The 16,215-nt window shown below is 36.9% G+C and overlaps 1 protein-coding gene across 4 annotated transcripts in view; it reads left to right on the top strand.

Moving 5' to 3' along the window:
* The window catches only part of MYO16 (myosin XVI), a 542,975-nt gene that overhangs the window by 315,387 nt on the left and 211,373 nt on the right, over positions 1-16,215 (top strand). For all 4 annotated transcript variants that reach the window (XM_074329517.1, XM_074329516.1, XM_019731063.2 and 1 more), the window contains 2 exons: positions 12,738-12,849; positions 16,094-16,211. In XM_074329517.1, coding sequence (XP_074185618.1) covers positions 12,738-12,849; positions 16,094-16,211 — 230 coding nt within the window. The remainder of the gene's footprint in view (positions 1-12,737; positions 12,850-16,093; positions 16,212-16,215) is intronic.

Here is a 16,215-nt window from a genome sequence, read left to right on the forward strand (position 1 = left end):
AGACACTCAGTATTTTTATTTACTTGACTGAAACTTTTTTTTAATCTTAAATTAGCAATTTATAATAACAGAAACATGGAACACTCTCTCTCACCAGCGTACAATTTGTTCAAGTGTGTCTCTTTATAAAGCTTCCTTTATTCACCAAAGCAACATAGACCTACTGTAGCACAGTTACCTCTATTAGGGCAATTTTCATAGTCTAAATTTTTATTTAAAATTTCACCTATTAGTGAGTAATAATAGGGTGGGAAACCTGCTTTATTCAGGCCTATGGCCCCAGCAAGGAAGCATAATTGGTATTAAATTAAACATTTAGAGATAGAGTGAATAAGTTGATGAGTGAATGAAGCTGTCTCATTTGCTGTGACGATAAGAATGTCCATCCAGTGAAAAAAATGACTATTCTAGCCCAAAAGAGGAAAAGTATGAAAACATTTTTATGAGTACTCGTTGTCCAAACATAAACACTGTATTTTTAGCACCCTGCACTAAGCAAATTAAATCATGGTTGATAAAATGTTGCCTTTAAATTTCTGCTTAAACTACAAGAATATTATTTACCAGGATCACATCATAATATAGAGTGGTTGTTGAAATGCAAAATAACTTAGTAACATGTCATTAAACCCTACGGCAATTTCCTGATCTAGATCATTATATAGATGTAGTAGGGTTGTTTAAATGTAATATCATCAACATTTTAAGTGTCTTGTATTATCATTTTAAAATGGATTTTGTTGTCTCTTTAGCTAAAATGTGTGATTTCTTCCATGTAGTGGAGATTTTCAATTTCAGCAGGAAGAGATTTCCTATCTGAAACTGGAGATTAGTGGGAAGTGAGAGGGGCATTCAGAGTAGTTGGTGTTAGCAAATCAGCTGATAAAGGTTCTAAGCCAGAGTAGTAAAAACAAAGCACAACACATGATGCAATTTAATACTAGATGTTTTTCTTCTTTGTACTCTACCTTCCCTGGATTTCTTCTTTCTCCCATTACCACATATAAAGTTCGTGCTTTCGGTAGTACTTGTGGTAGACACATTATTGGGGAGAGGAGATTTAAAAAGGAAAGAAAAGAAAGACAGACCAGCCCACTTTATTCTTAAATAAAACTTTCTTAAGAATAGCATCTGTTTAGGTTAGAAAGGAAAAGGGAAATAGGGCATGGGCACTTTCTTTTCTTTCTTTCTTTCTTTCTTTCTTTCTTTCTTTTTTTTTATTAACGATGACTATAGATTTTACTTTACTTTAGTTCATTTGTATAATTCTTCCCTCCAACTTTCAGATTTTCTATAAAATCAGAAGTAAATATCTACTAATTCTAACCTTCCTAATTTTAGAAGCTTGTATTTTCATAAAAGTTGAGATTTCAGAGTTAACCATGAAGTGTTTGATTCTTTAAATACTGAAGTTATTAGAAACAGCAGATTTAGCTGAAAGAAGCTTCTAGAGGGATTTGCATAATGTTCAAAGGATCCACAGTACCAAAAATATACTTTATTTCTAAGGAAATATAAAGTTTGTACACTTGAAAATTAATGTAAATTTGACAGTGAAGCTGCATCTGAACTTCATTATATTTCTCCTTATAACTTTATTAACATCTGTAATAAGTGTAATTGATTTAGAAAACTGTAAAGTTACTTCTACAAATAACAATATTGGGATAATAGTTAGTGTATGAGGGAAAAGCTATAGCAATATTTTAATTATTCTTCTGTGTTGACAAACATATTAAGCCCAGAATAGTCATGCCTACTGGTCTTGGAGATTCCAGAATTCATCTTTGGAAAAACTAGTCTTAACATTTTTTTATTGATTCAGTGCCTTTCTATGTGACTGATTGCTTTTCTATATTCTTGTGTAACTTATTTAGATATCTTATATTAATGTCTCAAAATGTATCACGTCTGGAGCTAAAGTACACAATTCTGATGTTTAATGTTTTCAGAATGCTTGATTTTCAGTTGATGAAAGTGAACTGGCATCTTAAAATTTTCAACCATATTGCTGGGAGGACTATGGGTGGAGCTCAGCCCTTTGTTAACTCTCTAGTTTTGACTTCCTGTTGAATAATATGGTAACTTCTGGGGGGAGGGATGTGAATAAAGGGAGAAGCCATGTTGGGCACTTGGTTCCTTTTTCCAAGAAGTGTGTTTGCGCTCCTTGGTGGTTCCCTTTCTTTTTTCTTTTTTTCTCTTTTCCTGAATAAACTGTTTTCTTTTGGTGGATTACCTGGAGAATTATTTGGCCAGTCGCCACAGTTAATTTTTCAATGTAATGATATAATTATATTTCGGCAACGTGCTTGGGTCTTTTCTGCAAATGTTCTTTTATGTAAAAGGATTTTGACCTAAAAATACAGTACAACATGGTCAGTAACCACTTATTTAGAGTATTAACCTATTATTTGACCTCCATTTATTTCTTCATGAATAGTGTTTTGTTTGTTATTAATAAGTAGTTTAAATTTAGGATACAGGTAGAAATATTGGAGTACTTCAGAGAAGTTTAGAACTAACCGGAGAATAAGGACAAAGCTTGCTCTGAGTGCTAATGACATCCTTCCAATCATTTTCTTTTAGATTACCTTAGCTCTGTTTTTAAAAATTCTATGTTGTAATATTATATGAGAATTATATTTTTACGTGATGCGTAATTTCATTGAAAATAATGTAGCATATGTATAATCACAATGACAGGTCCAACAGATACACTTTACCAGAAAATATACAAAAATAGAAGCAAAAAGAGATGTAATAGGATATTAGGTCCTGGAGTAGAACCCACACTTTGTATCCCTTGTTTTCTTTCTTTTATTAGGGTTAATTATGAGTAAAGGAGTATTTTTATGTGTGCTAATGTAATCACTTTTATTCAACTTTTAAATGAGAATCGATATTTAGCAAAAAGAAAAATTAGGGTATTTTGTTTATGAAAATATCCTGAAATAACCAGTTCTAATACCCCATTTCTGACCTAGTCTAGTTGCATACTTAGTCTTGAGCAAGATTACTTACTAGGTACATTCTGCATTTTAATAAGGTATGTATTATGGTTGAGGAGATTTTCCTGAGTTTTATTTTTTTTAATCTTTTAAAAATTATAAATATAGTATATTTTTATTTTACTCATTTTAAGTTCTTTATAAAAATCCCAGTTTTTAAAAAGGTAGTTGCTGATGTTTCTTATTAACATGTTGAAACATTTTAGCATCACTTTTGGGTACTGTAATGGTGCCAAGGCCTTGAACTTTTGTATGTGGGATGTGTGTCTGTGCACATATGTGGGCAGCAATTGTTTTGGTGAAGGTTCAGTTTGCTGTTTTGTTTTTCTATTTATCTTACCAGGAAAGGCCATCAAACTAATTAAGTGAATTGTATTTCTGCTTTTAATTTTTTTTTTTTTTTTTCAATTTCTTCACTTCCCCTTCCCTTTCATTTTGTCATACTTTCCTCTTGCCACTCCTTGGAGTATTTAAGGCAGATTTTTCACTTCTGATCACCTATTTGTATATTTGTTTCTTATACTAAACTTTATCTTCACTAGACAGCTTCCCAAATAAATTCTTCTTATAGTACTTGTGGGATTTTGTTTGTTTTTATTTTATTTTAGCAAAAGAATGACTGAATTTTATGGCATTAATTTTTTACTTAATTTAGCCAACTTTTGACCAAAGTAAAAGAAGAGAGCTTGCATTCACTATTTATTTATCGTCCAGCTGCATATGACCTCTCCCAGGTGTACCGGGAACCTACCAGGTATATTGGGACCCAACCAGATGTATATAGAAACTTCAAGATAGATATGGAAACTTCCAGGTGTATATGAAACCTATACTCATCCAATACTAACTTAGATTTTCTGAGACTCAACCAAGAACTTTAAGACATTATTTGTATTCACAAAGAATCAAATTGGTGCCATTTAATTTTTATATGTTAAATAAGAACTATTAAATATTTAAATGCGTGAATAAGTGGAGAAGGAAAGTGTATTATTTAGGATTTCTTAGAGAAAAAGAATCAATAGAAGATGATTTATTATACGTATTATGCTAGTGTGGAGGAAATGCAGAGATTGGGAGCGCTCATAGGAAGGACATTCAGCCTAAGACTTCCCAGAGGAAGTGGCCTGCGAAGAACAATGGGACTGACCCAGGAAGTTCAGTGGAGCTTGGATGTGGATGATGTTGCCAGTGGAGGGAATAAGGAGTCAGGGCACAGAGGTGATGAGAGACGGAGGGACTTCCATGTGGCAAGAGCTCAGAGGGTATGAGAGCAGTGGTTTTGTCAAGACCAGAAACTGGAGAAATGTGTAGACTCCCATGATGTGATGATATAGGTCCCGGCAAGCCATTCTGGGGTGTTTGGATTTTACGAGCAGTGGGAAGCGTTTTCACTTGGGAAGTGAATTCACTAAATTTGCATTCTAAAAAGAGAACTTTGACTGTAATGCAGAAAATAGGTTGGAGGTAAGCAGGATTGGATACCTGAAGACAGGGTTGGATACCTGCAGTATTTGGGTTATGTGAAAGGATGGAAGTGGTGAATGATGTAGCCCCACGATGTAAGGTGAGATAAACTGATCTGTAGGTGCTGGAGGTGGGGAATATGGAGAAAAAGGCACATCTCTTAAATTCACTGTGAATGAAGAATCAATCCTGGTTGGCAATTTCCACGCAATAGGAGGAGAAGTAGGTTGGGACATTGTGAATATCTTAATAGTGAAACTGAAAGGAGAGAGAAATAGGGTAGATAAGAGAAATAATTCATTTGAGAGGATATTAAAATTACCTTTTAGACCTACCAAACTGAAAGAATTTGCTTGATGTATTTGTGGGTTACAATCATGGTATGTCTCACAGAATTAGCACTGCATAATTGTTTGATGCAAGTTCATGAACAGGTCCCAGCAGAACCCGGGAAACAATGCATTTATCAGTAGTAGCTCCATAAATGGTCACGTGTCTGAATGGCATCTTTTGTAATATTTAGATATTATTGGAGTTTTCATGGCAGGTGCCTACCTCAGTCAATGTTTAGGACACAGGGTTCCGTTTAAGTTTATCCTTCATAATACTGTTACAGACATGACTTACACAAGACCTTACACAATGCTTTTTTGTAACAGTTTCCCCTGAGGAGGATTTTAGCACCGGTTGGAGCTTGGCAGAAGCATATTTATATATACATACATGCTGCCCCCTCCCCGCACACAGAGCTGGAGCAGGCCTGGGAATTGTTTGGGGTGAATTACAGAAAGCTCCTCCTCCATCGCCCCCCTCACAGATACAGCCGCCCAGGCCTTGTTTTGTTAAACTGGTTCATGAAAGCCAGACTAAGCCACACATTGTGAGCAAAGACTTCTCCATTTCACTAATTCACTCACTTAAATATTGCTGGTTCGCTGTGTGTCTGTGAGAAGGAAAAGGTGCTCTTTCCTGTGGCAGAAGGGGCCCAAGCTGGGTACAAGGCTCGAGGCTTAGACTGGGCTTTGGCCCCTCAAACGCTAGTCCTGGGCCCTTAGTGCAGAACACAGCCAGCCACTGCTCTCCTCTACCCCTAGTTCTCTGAATTAGACACTTTCAAGAAACAAGTTAGTTAACCATAAACATTCACTATTTGAAAGATGGTAAGAGTTTAATTTGTTCCACCAGATGTTCTGAAGAAATATTCTGACTGATTAGAAAAATATGGACAAACTATTCTGGGAATGTCACAAGACCCAGAGTCTCTCTGAATGCGTAATTTATTAAATGGATTCTGTTCTTTTCCTGAATTTATTAAATGATTCTGTTCTTTTCCCGAAGACCACTGACAGAGTTTGCTCTTTCCAAACAAAACAGGTTGTGGCTAACATATTAATATTTTCATTGGTGGAGATTTATGTGTCTGGACCTATGTTAGTAAAAATCTTACTCATATTCTGTTGGGGGGATTTATAATTTATTAATGTTTTCCAGATAGCTTCAAAACAATAAGGAAAATAATTTCCTTTTTAGGAGCAAGGTAGAGTGGGTGGGCACGAAGCAACAGCTGACCATCTTCACTGGTAAACCAGTAAACAGTGCTTTCTTTATTGATGCCAACCTTATTGATTTTGCCTTACCTGGTTTCTGTTTACATATTAAACATCTCCAAGGAGAAGGCAGCTTTGCCCACAATAGAGAAGACATTGTTCTTTTGTATTCATGCTGAGCAAAATATCCTGTTTGTAATCAAGAGCTTCTGATTTGGTGAAAGGGCCACACACTTGCTTTTAATTACATAGTAATAATATATTTTCTTTATATGTGAGTCTTCATCCCCATGTGTTTGGGCGCACACACAGGCACACAACAGTTCTTTCCTGTCTGCTGAACGGTGACCCCTGGTGAACATGGGCAGGGCAGCTGGGTTTTTGTTGTTGCTGTTTGTTTGTTCCTTTGGTTATTTATGTATCTATCTATTTGTTTAGATATAATTGACATATAACATTGTGAAAGTTTAAGGTATACAATGTGTTGGTTTGATACATTTATATATTGCAATATGTAGCGGTACCTTAACAGCCACTATATCCTGTCACATAATTATTTCTTTTTTGTGATGAGAACAATTCAGGTCTAGTCACCTTAGCAACTTTGAAGTTGCTAGTGCAGTACTGTTGACTAAAATCACTGTGCTGTGCATCAGATCTCCAGGACTTATTCCTCTGCTAGTTGCAAGTTTGCGGTGTTAATGTGCCCACACCACTGTGAGTCAGGAGGTTCCTGCACCAAAGGGGAGCTCGGGGCCTTGAAATTCCAAGGTGGAGTTTTTGCACACGGCCATTGTTTGGATTTGATATTCTGATCATACCACTGCTACCTTGAATTCCCAATCCTCATGTCAGAATGCTGCCATAGACTGGGGGTTAGCATTTTTAATTTGTCCCTCTACGCATGGCATTCTGAAAGAGTTTTCCAGTGTGGACTCTTGTTAACAAAGGAAAAGCCTCCTGTGATGTAGTGCATTGGCTTAACTTTGTCCATATATTTTCAGGTGGCCTGAGACACTTAGTCCAGTATCTGGTTTTCTTTGTCACAAAGCATAAGTATCCACACACACACACACACACACACACACACCACTCACTTATGCACACACACCTCTCATACACACATATCACACACATGATTTTGACTATAAATTTGACCTACCTCAGAAGATGTATGGAATGCTACTTACTGTCAGACAGTCAACAAATTGGGACACGGGAATAACTGGTTAGAAATAGCACATAGTCAACAGTTGTTGTTATTGACTTATTTTAAATAAATTCAACCTGTAATGAAAACCTTTTCTTATCCAAAGTCCAAGTAGAATTTTACACTGCCCAATTGTAACACTTATTCATCTAGTTTGCTATTTTTTCCTGTAAGTGAAAACAAAGATATTTTTATATTTGGTCCAGCTGTCCTCTTTTTCATGCTGATCTATAAAATGAGATTTATAAACTTAGTTGGTCAAAAGAAACTAGCATCAGGTTTTTTAAAAAAAAAAAAAGTGTGAAACTTCAAGGAAGCTACCAAAATAATAATAATAATAATAATAATAATAATAATAATAATAATAAACAAAACAAAAAAACAAAAAGTAGAACTAATAAATGAGGTCATCAAGTCACTGGAGTGTGACTTGAACAAGCCATCATTGAATTCCATTCTAATTTCAAATTTCAAAGATGCTTCAACCATGGAGGTCAGGCATTTTGCTAGAGGTCTAGCACAGTGACAGAGCCCCAGACCCTGACAGGCAGCATGGGCTCTGCAGCATTTGTCAGAGGCTTCCTCTGAGCTGTGAGCTACTCCAGTTCACACCAGTAGTGCAAGTATAGGGTTGAGTCAGAAAAGAGTAAATTAATAGTGAAGTATCCTATGAAATCTTAAGACTTCATGAGATCGTGCATTCTATGTAAAATATATCCATGTTTAATAATAATTTCACTGCTTAATTTTCTCTTCCCACATTTTCAAGCAAAAAATTAACTCTAGGACGAGGCCTGGTGAGGCTATTCAATCTCCCTTTCCTTCCCATCTCCCCTGCAGGGAACTTATAATTGAGCTTGAGAAGCAGGGAGGGACCAGGACAGAGTGTGTATCCACTGGCCAGTTACTGGCCTGGTTGCATTATACGCGCTTCAGCTTTCTTACGCCTTAAGTGGGCACAATGACAGCTCTTCTTTTCATGATCAATGTGGAGATTTACTGAAGAAATGCTTCTGAAACATCCAGTTGAGGATTTGACACGCATTAGTTTCCATTGCCTTTCACTTTGAGTAGAATTAGTCAAACAGTATTAACCCATTTATAACTTAATATCAAACAGCCTACGTATTACAGTCTTGTACTCCAAGATAGAAACAACACCTAGAGCATTCCCTTGACCTGCCAATCTTTTCAAAACAAAATTATAATGATTCAACAAATGGTAGTCTCTGATGTTGGTGACTCTGCATTGAGATATCTATTTGTTGCCAAACATTACTGTTCCAAGTTATGAGTTACAGTGAGGTGATTAAAAAAGAAAAACACACACAAAACAAAACAAAACAAAAAACAGATTGAGTTGGAAGTATATGATTTTGAATTATAAAATGAGTTAATTTAAAATACATTGAATACTGAGTTCTAAGATTTGAATACTGGGAATTGTGGGACCACTAATTAATAGGTGACAAATTTGGAAACTCTGTCAGATGAAGCAATTGCACAGATTCATCTAGGTTGTTTTTCAACTGCTATGTTGAGATTAGTGGGGAAACAATTAGTGGGGAAACATCAGTGGAGTTATAGCTAGTCTACAGGGAAGTCTATGACCCATAACCACAATCATTCTCACTCATTTTCAAGTGTTAAAAACATCTGGAAATGCCATGGTAATGTCCCACATGTGATTGTCACTTTCAAGCGATTCATATCAGGAAAAAAGAGTCAAGAAGTGAGAACTCTGATCTTTCCATTGTATCTATTTATTAATTTCATTTGTCTGAGAAGAACAGAAAAGCATATTTTATAGAATAAAATATTATCAGTTGTTAATAGCATTTGTTATAATTTTTGAAAATATCCCTTCATTTGGCTTAGTTAATTGTTTGATTAAGAGTTTCATTAATGACAGAGCACATTGACTAAAAGCTCCCCACATATACAAGATATATTCTTTCCAGAAAATACTCATATTCTACCAGTACTGAGTGTAGAAAGCATACCACACACAATGTCTTATTTCGTTCTCATAAAATCACCATGGACTAAAAATGGAGAATATTTCAATTTTATTTTTAAACTCTTTTCTCTCCATTTTACAAATAAAATAAAGGTTTAAAATGTTATCAGAAAGGGGTAAATAGGACTCAATTCTAAGTCTTCAGAGTCTTAGTTGTAATATTTTACTTGGCATATTTTTTTTCCCCAAGTCAAGTTGTTTGTCCTTTCAGTCTTAGTTGTGGAGGGCGCAGCTCAGCTCCAGGTCCAGTTGCCATTGCTAGTTGCAGGGGGCACAACCCACCATCCCTTGCGGGAGTCGAGGAATTGAACTGGCAACCTTGTGGTTGAGAGCCCACTGGCCCATGTGGGAATTGAACCTCAGCCTTCGGAGTTAGGAGCACGGAGCTCTAACCACCTGAGCCACCGGGCCGGCCCTACTTGGCATATTTTTCAAGTATCTCTCTGTCTTCGTGTGAGTTTTTGTTATTAAATGATGCCAAAGGGAAATGAGTACTTTTAATCTCTAACAAATAAACTTTTAATTTTTTTTTTTTACGCTAACCTCATTTAAAGACAGTTTTGCTGATAACTAAAACTATATTTCTAGTGAAATCATCCCAGACACTATTGGATAGTGGGAGAAATTTAAAATTTGTGTGGAAGACACTGAGTGCTATATTTTTTTATCATTTTCATGCCAACAAATGGTCTTGCTATAGAGGAAGATACAACCAATTTTAAAACACCATTAACCACCATTAGGCAAACTGCTCTCTAAAATTCTCTATTCTGATTGGGTTTCTGCTGGACTATTACATAACAACCCTGTCTGCAACAACCAGGATTAATTTTGCACTGCTTATTCTACCTGGAATTTAACTAAAGTAAAAACTACTGTGAGAACAAGAATTGAGCGTGATTACCATTCTTATCATTTAAGACATTTTAGTCATTACAATTTTGTAAGTTTTAGGCAAAATGACTCTCTGACCATCATAACCCAATCTCTTGCTAATATTTTTGAGTTTTTCCTTTTGTTCCACTGCCCCAAACCCCAACTCACCCATCCTACATCAGGCAGTGGAGGACCTCTGGAAACACTGAAACCACCACATGAGCTGGTCTTCACCCGGGTCCTCCACAGCATGAGCTAAACTTCCCATGTCTCCCTGCCTGGCAGCCATTTCCATTCTCCATAGTGAATATCTTAGACTCTTAAGACAGCCAATTTCACCTAGTCATCTAAACCCAGTCTATCCACTAGAAAAACCTAAGTAATGAAGTGGTTCCTCTACTCCCCTGACAAGCTACCACCTTTAGATCCTTATTTTATCACCTTCCCTGGCATGTAACAGAAAGCACTGTTCCTTCCTAGGTGGGAGACACACCCTCTGTACTCCCAATTCAAACCCCTCTTTCTTTCTCAGCAACTTCCTTCTCTTCAACTCCTGACCTCTGTGACAACTCCCTTTCTTTTATTATTTTTATTTTTAAAACCAGTCTTTAGTGTTTTTGTCTCAGCATATACATATTCTGAAGTCTCTCCCACTCCCCAACCCACAGATTAGACTGGTTTACTTCTATCCTTCACAGCCAAGATTGAGAAAATAAGAAGTCCTCACAGACCCCACTTCCACACCACCAACTGCAATCTGTGTCCTCCCCATAACACCATCCGTCTCCTTGTTTCTATGATCTCTTTTCTGTCAATATCATCAATCTTGAAAATATGTTATCCCTTTGTTTCGATGACTGATTTCTTTTAATTTCCCTATCCCCTTCCTGAACAGTCAGTTTGTTTTCACCCCTAAAACTGTAACATCTCTTTTTTGGGGGAGTTCATTCACTCACATGTGTTTTTTTTTGTTGTTGTTGTTTTGTTCTTGTTGTTTTGTTTTTGGTGTTGTTGTTTCTTTTCATGTTGATGACTTCCAGATCTTCTTTTCTAATCTTTTCTGAATTTCAGGTTCTTATACACAATCTTTTCTTTGAACTCCACTTGAACTCTAACAAGATGTTCAAAGTCGAAAGGACTTATATAAGATTCTCTCTGTCACAGATCTTCCTCTTCGTCTCTGGTTGAATGAGCCCACTATCCATGCTTTTCCCGAGACAGAAACTTGAGAAGCATTAATGCTTCTCTCTTCCCTGTATCCAGTCCGTTCCCTCAAGCTGCCAGTTATGCCTCTCTGTTTCTTTTCCTTTTCCTTACTGCTGCTGGCCTCTCACTGGATCACCTAGCACCCTGAATTGCCACATCTCTTTCTAGGGAATCTTTCGCTGGGCTACCATGATGTTCTTTCCGAAACAACAATTTGATGGTTCCATTTCTTTGTTTCAAGACCATGAGTTGATTTGATATAGTTGAGACTATTTTGCAAAATATACAAGAACCCTGACTACTTCTCCCTCCTCATCAATTTCTGCTCCTCTCACCTTAGGCTCCAATTTTTGCTGAGCTCCCTGAGCTCCCCACGTACATCATGCATGCTCAGTCCTGTGTGCCTTTGCATGTTTTGCTAATTATTCCAGGGACACCTTTAAGAATTTGCCTGACAAATTCTTATTCAAGTGTCAGCTTCTGGAACTAGAATTTCTTCCTCCCCTACAGCTTTTCCTCATCATCCATTTCTGGGTTCAGTCCCCTTCCAACAGACTTACAGACACTTCACATTTGTCTTTATTGTTCTACTTTCATAGTGTACTGTACCCCCATCTTCTCTTGATTCTGCCCTGGATACATTGTTTCCGTTGTTGCTGTTGAGCTTCCGGGGATGAGCCCTTTATCTTTATATCCTCAGCTGCTAGTATTCTGTACTGTGTTTCCCGGAAAATAAGACCTAGCCGGGCAATTAGCTGTAATGCATTTTTTAGAGCAAAAATTAAATAAGACCTGGTCTTATTTTTCTATAAGACTGAATGTAATGTAATGTGATAATATAATGTAATATAATATAATATAAGACCGGATCTTCTATTAATTTTTGCTCCAAAAGACACATTAGAGCTGATTGTTGGCTAGGTCTTATTTTGGAGGAAACAAGGTATTTGGTAGGTGATTCTTGTGTATTTGTTGAATGAAAAGAATAAATCAATGAATTAATCATCTACCGCATCATTAAAATATATTGATAAGAAGAAATGATACATTGCTTTAAATTAAAAATCTTTAATACAAATATGAATTACAGAACATATGATAGGAACCACCAAATTTCTGTGTGAAATACATAAAACACTGACCTTCTCCTTTCAGTAGGAAGGGTGCAGCTAAGGTGAGAACCAAGTAAAACAGTGTAAATATGTTCTGGTACAACAAGAACCTTTTTTTCCCTTCCTGAAACATCATGTGTTATTATGTACCAAAGCCTTATAAACACATGGGTACACAATGTCCAGGTGATTTCCATTATTCTGGAGACTAACTGTGGCTGAAGTGACTTTTAACCACTGGAGTTTGACTATAAGCCAGACCATAATGCTATCTGCTTTTCATCCTAACAGGTATTTGAACCAGAACTTACGAGATGATGTATCAATAGCCGAGCATTCTCTGAACAGGGAGAGATTTGCTGTTTTGAAACAAGCCCTGAATGTAGTTGGCTTCAGTCACTTGGTGAGTCATATAAATATTTCACTGAGAAAGCAACCTTCTAGTTTGTCAAAGTTATTCATTCAAAAACTTTTACTGAGTTCCTGTCATATTCCAGATATTGTTGCAAACACTTGTGATTCAGCAAAAAATAAGCCCCAATCTCTACCCCCTCGAGTTTACGTTCTAGCGGGGGGAGATAAGCATGAACACACAGCATGAGCATGCTGTGTGTTCATGCGTGTCATAGGTACTGTGAAGACAGACAGAGAGTGACAAGAGAAGGGGCTGCTAGGTTCAAGAAGGTGGACGAGGAGACCTTTTCCCAAATGAACCCTGTGGGCCAAATGGATCAAAAAACTTGACGCTCACCGACTCAAGAGAAAACTGGCAAGAACTGTTTACTGCTAAGAATCACTTGGAATAATCAAATCACTTTATTAAAATATCTTCCTGGACAATCTAAAGCTTGTTTTTTATTCTGAAAGAATTACCAATGACTTGCAAACATTATGAAGCTGAAAATATAATTTGAAATGTTTAAGCCACTGCTGTGCAGTAGAAATTTCTGTGACCTTGGAAAGGTACTGGATCTGCTCACCGGACCAGTGGCTACTGGGCACTTGAAATGAGGCTAGTGAAACTGAAGAAAGGGATTTTTCATTTTTCTTTGTTTTAATTAAATTGAAACCATCTTGTGTGGTTAGTGGTTACTGAATTGTAGAGCACAGGTCTAGCTGAATAAGAGATATGAAATGATCTAAGCCTTGAGACTTCTCAGAATTCCCACAGGTCTCTTTCCCTTATACATTATCTCTGTTTCCCCTTATTCAATACGGTGTCATTTTGAATTATGACCAATTCCTTATTAGCAATTAATATAAGATTGTGTGGGTAACTTTGGCATGCCAGTAGTCTAGGAACCCAGATTTAGTCATAGATTTAAATGCATTCCTTTTCTTCTTCTTAAAGCTCTAGGTTGATTGATTTTGGTCTTCGTTTTTTTCTCTTGCCGGCATAGGTTGGGCTAACGGGGCAGCCAGTGGGTGGGAAGGGATTGGAAGGTAGCAAAAAGGAAGGGGTGAAGAGTTGGGGACTCACCCTAAATGAATTAGTTGTGGGCAGTTTTCTTCACTCCACCCTCATCCATCTAGTGATCAGAATTCAAGGAACATGCAATCATGTCATTCTTTTTTTATTTTTTCTCTCTGATTATCCATCCAATCTCTATATTTCTGTCTTTTACTGACTCGTACCCACTTGCATTTTCCTATCTTTGCACTTGCTACCATCATTTTTTTGTTTTGTTACTTTTCCCCCCATTCTTCCATGCCTGAAATGTCTGCTTCTTATAGGAAACTGGGATATTGTGGTAGGTAAGGAAGCATTCTACCAAAGTACCAATTGCTTGGCAAAGGGGCTTTCAAAATCCATGATTGACCCTCAAAGGTAGGGCCCATAAAATATACCTTCCACCTAAATTAGAGTCAAACAGAGAGTCAAACCACCTTTTTGGTAAAAGAAGTAAGTGCATTTTAACAAAAGACATGAAGGTAATCACTTCCTCTTGATCCTGTGGGGTGACTGGGGTGGTGACAGCTTAGGAGGAATAGACCGTGTCCAACAAGATTGGAAGGAGGACAACTCTAGGCTGGTGAGGGCCTTGAATCAAGACTTGGTAAGTGACTGTTGTCCTGGGAGGTCCGCTCATACAGATGCCTCCACCTTTGCCCTCGGTAACCAGCACACCAGCCGGCCGACAAGGGGGCAGGAATCGTTGTTCACAGCAGGAGACACAGGAGAGCAGCCCCTAACCCTGCTCACAGGGCAGTTTTGTTTTACCTCTGTCATAGTCTTCACCACACTATGATTCGTGTTATGGCTAGTTTTCACAGCTCTGCCTCTCCCCCTACCCTGTAGAATCCTTGAGGACAGGACGAAGTCTTCCTGTCTGTGTCTTCAGAAGTGCCTATCTCATAGGGGAGTAGATAATTTAATGAGGAGTTCTTGCATTTATTAAAGGGAGGGAAACATTGTCAGGTAATGTGAGAAGTAAAAAGTGATTCAAACAAGCATAAATGAATAAAATTTGAAACACTAATCTGTGATTTTTAAGTAATGCCACAGTCATAGAGTCTTAGACCTGAAAATTACTTAGAGATCGTCCTTGTCAATGCCCTCGTTTTAAAGATGACGAAATTATTAATAAATCTATGATGAAAACTGGAAGTTCTGGAAGAAATTCATGGATGTCCCATAGATTATATTATTCCAACTATCTTTTTATAAGGCAAATAAGATTTGTTCTTAGTAAAACTTCCACAAACAGGAGATTTTGTTTTCCAAATTACTGATTAGGAAAATGAAAATTTGAAAGGTTATGATACTTGCTTTATATGGAACTTAACCAATTTTACTGTTGATACCATCACATTAAATATTTGTTCTAGAAAAGTATATTTTAATTTACAGTTTTTTCTTGACTTTTGATTCTTGCCACAAAAATGACTGTCCAAAACCAAACTTACGGTAATTTTTTCTTTATGTGGCGTCCCATATCATCAGATATTCTCTTTCAGCAAACATTCTCTTACTTCCTGCTACCTTCTGCTCAATGATAGCTCTTGCCAGCATCCTTTTTTTTTTTTCCAGTTTTCCTTAAAATAACCTAACAAAACAATTTGCATTTTTTTTTATCTAGGCATAATATCACGGTTTTCATCATGCTTCCCTTATTTTTCCAGCAGAAGTGAAAAAAAGTCTATAATGGTAGTATCAGTTCATCTCATAAGAGAGATAAGTAGAAGATGGACACCATCACATATGTTCTCTGGTGTAGCAGCTACAGCAGCCATGAAATACGATTATCCTCTGTTTACAGTTCTGTGTCAGCCCTGTGAAGTCTGACCTTACCAGTGACAGCCAGCCAGTCAGAACATTACCAAAGATTCATTTTTCATTATGATACTTACGTGGAAGCGGTTAATTTATATCAGAACACTTCCTTACGCTCTTTTGTGTAAGGAACAGAAACACTGATTTAGAGGAAATGGGCATTGAATTATGAGATTTTAATTTTGAGGGATTGGGAGTTTTGTGGTTTTTCTTTTTTTTTTTTTAATCAAACATTTGCGATTGAAAACTCACAATAGCATTAGTAAGTTGCACATCATTTTTTAAACCTACTTTTTTAGGTTTTTAAACGATTTGTTTTTTAATCTTTCTTCTGGACGATCTTATTCACTTTCTCTCTTTGTAAAACGCGTAGGAGGTGGAGAATCTGTTTGTGATTCTAGCAGCAATATTACACATTGGAGACATTCGGTTCACTGCTCTGACCGAGGCTGACTCTGCATTTGTTTCTGACCTCCAGCTTCTGGAACAAGGTCA

Source organism: Rhinolophus sinicus, linkage group LG04 (assembly GCF_036562045.2).
Source record: "Rhinolophus sinicus isolate RSC01 linkage group LG04, ASM3656204v1, whole genome shotgun sequence".
NCBI classification, from domain to species: domain Eukaryota; kingdom Metazoa; phylum Chordata; class Mammalia; order Chiroptera; family Rhinolophidae; genus Rhinolophus; species Rhinolophus sinicus.